This window comes from Zerene cesonia, chromosome 25 (assembly GCF_012273895.1).
Source record: "Zerene cesonia ecotype Mississippi chromosome 25, Zerene_cesonia_1.1, whole genome shotgun sequence".
NCBI classification, from domain to species: domain Eukaryota; kingdom Metazoa; phylum Arthropoda; class Insecta; order Lepidoptera; family Pieridae; genus Zerene; species Zerene cesonia.
In genome coordinates this window covers 1706419-1713388 of record NC_052126.1, presented here as the reverse complement: position 1 = coordinate 1713388, position 6970 = coordinate 1706419, and the positions used below count along the sequence as shown (strand labels likewise).

Genomic DNA, 6970 nt, shown 5'->3' with positions numbered 1-6970 from the left:
CATCCATCCTGACCTCACTGTGGTACATATATAGCCTCTAGCACTGATTTTGGTTCAGACTGTTTAATGCAAAACAAATATTTAAATTCAAATTAGCAGTTCCTGAGATCAGTTTGTTCAAGCAAACCAACTAAACGCTTCAGTTTTGTATAAATAGTTATAAGAGTTTAAATGAATATAATTTCAATAAGGTTTATCATTTAAAATTTAAATAATAATTTCAATAATGAATTCTATTAGATTCTTATGCTACTCTCATTTACTTGTTTTATTTGTTTATTTGTAATTGTAATTTTTATGCTATGATATTTAAAAAATAAATATTGTATATTAATTGTTCGTTTCTTAATTACCTGCATAATTTTCCTTTTACTCTGCCTACGAATTTGTGAAGATTTAACCCTTTCTTGTTTGGCCTTTGTTATAATTCTTTTCACTTCATCTTCAATTCCTCGCTTTCTAGCTATAATCAAATCTATGAGGTGTATTTTCTGAAAGTACAATAAATTATATATGTAATAAACTCTCTGTTGCAAACATAAAGTTTGTTATCAATTTCTAAGTTGTTAACATAACATTATAATTTTTTTATCATCCTCATACATTATCTAGGCTATCATATATTATAATTTTATCAAACTTTTAAGCAATGACAGAGCTAGGTAATTTTTACAAATTTGTATTGACTCACACATCTTGAATTTATTTGAAAAAGCAAGGTAAAGAATCTCTTTTATTATACCAAACATAATTCTTAAAACAATTAAACTATGAATGAAAATGATCCCTGATAATAGTCACTCCAAAGGACAGCTAAAAATTAAGTGATTTTTTTTTTAGAATGTTGTTTGAAGGTAAAGCTTTTAACAGTACACAAAAACCTATGGAGGCATGCATAAGTGATGATGGGATAAACACACACACATTTCAGAACATTATACCAATTCTGAGCAGTTTTTAAAGCTACGTTTTTCTAGATTTATTTTTACATCCTAAATAAAGGCTACATGTTATAGCAGTGCTTACTTGAATTTCAAAACAAAACTCCATCACAAATTTCTTTTAACTGTAAATTAAGATAATAACGAAAAATTTATAGTGACTATAAACATTTCTATTTGTTTTTATTCATAATCAATATCCGTTAATAGGTATTCTCTCACAATTCTAAACAATTATTATCACTTACTTTAAAATTCGATGGCAAAGATAAGGCCTTAGTCATTTTTTGTAGATAACGATAGGGTCGATTTTCCAGATCAATTCTCAATGGTTTTTCATGATTTTCCATTTTTTCCTCTCAGTGTTTTAGTAATTTGTTTTCCATGAACACGTGCACCCAGTTCAAGTTGGTAGAACATGACATTTTAATTATACAGGTAATTATTATTACAATACCCCCAATAATTTAATGGGTAGGTAAGTAATTTTTCTTAATATGATTGACTTATGCCGCGAATCGTACAACTTTAAAATGACTTGAATACTATATAATAATACTATATAATAATGTAGCAATTAAAAGGTTTAAGGCTGAATAGTGAATTGTGATTAGTGGAATGTACCTACTTTAAACTCACAAGACTAATTTAAGTTAGAGTTGTTACCAATTCCGTGTTCAGGTGTTAACAAAATTCGAACACCGAAGACAAAATTTTACAGTGTGATCCGTTTTACTTACTCAGAACAAGCGAAGCGTAACGATTTGACCTCAATACAAAAATAAAAATGTTATTTGTTTGAAATAAATACGTTATTTCTTTCTAGGCGTTCATAATTAAGGTAAAGTGTTTCTCTGTAGATAAAATAAGAACTAAAAAAAATCTCTTATTTTAGTTAAAACATGTACGTGATAACATTTAAATGAATGCCGTAAAATGAATCACAGCAATTGATGGGACGTGACAAAAGATGGCGCTATGAGCTCGTATTTTAAAATTTCTCAGGCAGTACTCAGAAGTTAGTAGGTGAATTTAAATAGAAACTGAATTTAAATAGAAAACATCGTAAATCATATTTTGATATCTATCAATGTTGATATCAAATATATGTAATTTTATAAACCTCCTCAATAAATAGACTACTAAACACAAATATATTTTTTCTATTCGGTCCCGTATAAAATCTGTACAATCTATACTAATATTATAAAGCTGAAGTTTGTTTGTTTGGTGGAACGCGCTAATTTCAGAAAGTACTGGGTCGATTTAAAAAAATCTTATAGTGTTAGATAGTCCATTTATCGAGGAGGGCCGTAAGCTATATATGTACCACGGACGAAGTCGGGACGGATCGCTAGTATACTATGTTGTATATATATTATCTTTGGTTTAGGTTAAATAAAATAGAATTTGATTTAAAATAAAATATTCAATCAATGCATAACGGATTTTATTATTCTATTACAGGTAAAAATATAGTTTTGTTCTTTCCACTTGACTGCAACAATCTTCTGAATGGATGCACCGGATTTGTACTGTAAGCAAGCAATGAAATATAGATTATTTTAAAAGCTTGCTGTGGATGTTTCGTTAAAAAACAATTAATATTAATAAAATCATAAAAAAAACAAGCTTTAATGATAGAATCAACTCAATTGTCTAAAGATAAACTAATTAAATATTGTATTGTCACTGATCCTTCATAAGAGGACAAAGTTCGAATTAAATCTGTCCGTTTAAATTGGATCAAAATGGAGTCTTACAGATATTAAAAATAGTCCCTCTCATATAGAAAACTACATATGGTTAATTTAGTTCTGATAAAGTAAAATTAACATACAATTTTAATATTGGATATAGTTATTACCTTTGCCGCGAAGAATTCATCTTATCCTTCATTGCATCTTTGAACATAATATCCTTTTTCGTAAATGGTCTTTGTTGTATCTCAATGTTTTGTGTATCGATTTCCTAAAAATAAATTGTGATTTATGATAAATAATAATGTATCGATATTATACGTGAATCTATTATAAAACAGATAAGTAATAATAATACACAAATAAAAAAAAAAACTAAAAAACACGGTTTATAATGGTAGAATTAACAAAAATGTCTCAAATACTCGTATACGTAAGAAAATTGTTTAATTCTGACAATCCTGATCAGGATATTAATAGATATAAACACTTGAATTATTGAATTGTTCGGTCTTAATAAATGTACAAAGTTTGAATTAAATCTGTCTTTTAAATTGGGTCAAAGTTGAGTCTAAAGTCTGTTACATACAAACAGGGTACAGATAAAAATAATAAGAGCGTGTTATAATGTTTGCCTTTTAGTTTTACAAATGTAATGTATCATTACAGTAGCAGGATTAGAAAACAAATGCATGCTAATGGTTTATAGTCGAAATATCGTTTAAATACCATAATTCGCTGGTTCTGTTTCATCTGATGGTTCAAACTATTTCTATATTCCATCTGCTTCCTTAATTCTTTATTAGCATCATACAATTTCTTCTGCAGTTCAATAATAGCTGTGTTCTGTACATTTCTCATTAGTTCTTGTCTTTCTCGTTTTATATTTTCAATTTCTCTGTTTTTTTGGTCTTTATAATTTTCATATTCTGACGCATTTTTCTGTGAATAAAAATAAATTATGTAATAATGGAAATTTTTTTAATTTGCACCGTAATTAAGTATGGCTTTTGTTTTTTATATACATTGATTTACTTATTTAGACGATGTGAATTCACAGAACTGAAGTTTAAGCTTTTCAAATGTATTTTAATTAAAATTTTCTACTCACCTGTTTAACAAGTTGTCTCTCTCTTTCTAACTCTAGCATCTTACTATCGCTTTCCTTTTCTTTCTCTTCTTTCCAAGACCGCACTAATCTGTCAGTTTCTTCGTCTAGATTTTGCGCAATCTTTCTCTCCCTATTGACATTTTCGAGGAAGATTTGTTTCTCTCTTTGTAGTGATAACTAAATAAACATGAACGCTAAAGTTTACTATTTAAACTATAATATTATAGTATTATATTATCTGTGATCCAAACGATTGCATGCTACTTGCACCAATTGTATAACATATAGTTACATAAATACTAAATTGAAATTTCCAGAACTTTTTACAGACGTCCATACTTTTTTTGTTAAATTTACGTGCAGTTTTTTGGCTCATGGAAGGCATTTATTATTTACACATTATAATTATTAGACTTTTTTTATTACCGAATTAGGTTTTAACCCAATTTTCGTATAGACTTTACTAAGTAGTGTGACGTGTTTTTCTGAACTATAATATAAAATAAAAAATACATTTAATTGAAACACTAATATTTTAGTAATTTTATGTTTTTGATTGACTACATCTGTATCTAGAGTTAGGTTATGTAATAAAGATCGCGAAATAAGATTTCTCGTAATTGTAATTTGCTAATAAAATAATAGCACACTTACAATTTCAGCAATTTTTCTCTGTCTCTCGATCTGCAACTCTTCTAAGGCAACCATTATCGCCTTTCTATCAACAGACTGTTCTTCCGTCTTCTCGTTTCTTATTTTTGTCATCTTCATTTCATGACCTTTTATATAGTTTATTCTATTGTTACGTTGCTGCTCATTTTTTCTCTTAATTGCTGTTAACAACATTAATAACTTCTGTACTAAATTTATTCGGTCTGCCCCGCTTCGACGTTCGACGTTGTACCAAACATATTATATAGTCAATAGCCACTCAGGGATTATTTAAATATATATCAGTGATATAAATCTTCGGTATCGGTTCAATAGAGTCTGACATAAGCACGTACAAACGAACATGAAAACAAATTATTCAGCTTTATATAGTTATTTTAGTTTAGTTTAGACTCTACTTATATATATTTTAATAATATGATTACAAGGTTGAGTATTGTAGAAAGAACACTCATACCATCAAAATAATCTTCTTCCATTCTCTTTTTCATATTTTCTAGTCTCTTATTCTCTACTTCTCTTTCTCGCTGTAAAATCTCCTGTCTCTTTCTGTTAGCACTTGATATCTGTTCGTCGTAAGCCAATCTACGTTCTTTCATTTCTCTTTTGAGTCTTTCAGCATTTCTTCTATCTTTTTCTTCCTGTGATATAAATTTTTAAACAAATAACTAATTGCAATAATTATTTCTATTATGATCAACTGGTGATCAACTAATACTGGAGATTTATTTAATCGGAAGTCTGTTGAACTTTAATCGGAAGTACGGTGAACTCAATAACTGTTTAACCGATTTTGAAAATACATTCACATTGAGAAGATTATGAGAGCAATAAACATTTTTTTATATCCTGTATCAGTCCCGAGCGAGTGCTTTGTCATTAATAACCCCGTTAGGTAGCAAGAAGCGAAAAATTTCATAGGCGCTATTCAGAAAAATGTGTCGCTTTAGTCCATACCTCGACACAAGATCGACTCAACGGATTTCGCTTAAGAGATTAAAAGTAATAAATACATACTTAAAGGCCAATTTTTAATCTGATACTTACAACGCAAGCAAACTATTAGTAATAACAACAAAACTCTACAGCGATAAATTCATATTATAAACTACCTTCATCCTAACATCTTCCAATAGAACCTGATGCCACATTTTATCAATTTCAGCTTGTTGATCTTCTATGTACTTTTTCTCTTTCATTTGCATAACTTGCATTGCTTTTAATTGATGTTCATCTAATTTTGTAGATTGTATACCATTTGCTCTGTAATGTAAAAACAATGTTTAAGACATACCCTTATTAAACATGTAAAAATTATATCTACACTACATTGCAGAGATACCAATTTGTCAATTAAACTTTCTGACGTGCTTTAGAAAATTTCTTACATTTTCTCCCTCTCCAAAGCCATCTGACATTTAACTAACTTCTCATGTTCAAGATCTTCTATATACTTCTCTTCTTTATTTTTTCTTTCGCTGCAGTATTTACATCCTTCCGCTTGCCGTTTTCTTGTTAATTCGTTTGATAATTCTGATTCTTCTCTTTCTAAAAGGACCCGAAGTCTTTGCTTTCTTTGTCAAAGTTGTAATTCTTCGTGATGCATTAATTCTTCTACCTTTTCACTCGCGCGGTTAATTACAGCTCTGAAACAATCATTTTTAACCCTTTATGTTTCATTTATCATTTACCGACTATTGCATATATATTGTTGCATAAGTATTGTATATAGATGGTATGGTACATGTTGTAACCATTCCAATCATATTTCAAATGAAGTTATACATATGTGAGAATAGTAAATAATTCAATTTCAGTCAAATATTCAATCAATAATTTAATTATTTATTAACAGTTTTACTTACTTTTGTATGTGGATATGATCAAGTTCAGCAACATCCATAGCCTTCTTCAACTCATCCACATTTATAAGCGATTCCATGTCGTTTCTTTGTCGTAGCTGAAATTAAATTTTCATATAATTCGTCATATCGAAACCAGTTATAAATTCAAATTTTAGGTTAAAAGGAAACAGCACTAAATAAATGTCTACGAAAATAAAAATTTCCCACATAAATATTTGTGTAATAAAGTGCTCGAAATGGGACTTTTGCATATGACGGATCGATTTTATTTAAAAGCGTTTAATTAAGAGAGATTTTATTCTGTGCTTCGTTTGGTAAATGGGTAAGTTGTCAGTCCTTTCTTTATCTCTTACATTTTAAAAGCGGGTAACGCTTGTTTTTGGGCCACCAAATTTCATTGCAATTGGTTCTAACACCAACGTTGCTCTTTCACGCAAGAACTACTGTTTTTGCATGAAAGAGCTACAAACACACATTCATCCTTACAAATTTTCGGCATTTATAATATTAGTAGGAAGTAGGATAGGATGACAATGTAATTAAAGAATATTTTGTCGTACCTATTTAGTGAGGGGTCTATCAATACATAAACTAATAAGTCGATTTAGTACTTACCCGCCAAAACGAAAACGGATGACCGAAGTAAACATGGTTATCTTTACTTTTATTCAATCTACCCAT

At 29.1% G+C, this 6970-nt stretch overlaps 2 protein-coding genes across 2 annotated transcripts in view; both read right to left on the bottom strand.

Annotated features, from left to right (window-relative positions):
• LOC119836579 overlaps window positions 1–1508 on the bottom strand; it is an 8813-nt gene extending 7305 nt beyond the window's left edge. The window contains exons 1-2 of the mRNA XM_038361960.1: window positions 1190–1508; window positions 354–491 (exon numbers count right to left, since the gene is read on the bottom strand). Of these exons, the coding sequence (XP_038217888.1) occupies window positions 354–491; window positions 1190–1291 (240 nt within the window). The 5' untranslated portion in view covers window positions 1292–1508. The remainder of the gene's footprint in view (window positions 1–353; window positions 492–1189) is intronic.
• Window positions 1509–2394: 886 nt separating this feature from the next.
• Window positions 2395–6970, bottom strand: LOC119836578 (trichohyalin-like). The gene is made up of 10 exons (XM_038361959.1): window positions 6905–6970; window positions 6290–6384; window positions 5813–5998; window positions 5537–5687; window positions 4882–5065; window positions 4407–4585; window positions 3753–3929; window positions 3371–3583; window positions 2809–2912; window positions 2395–2476 (listed from the first exon to the last, which is right to left on the bottom strand). The coding sequence occupies exons 1-10, from the start codon at window positions 6968–6970 to the stop codon at window positions 2395–2397; spliced, it is 1437 nt and encodes a 478-aa protein (XP_038217887.1).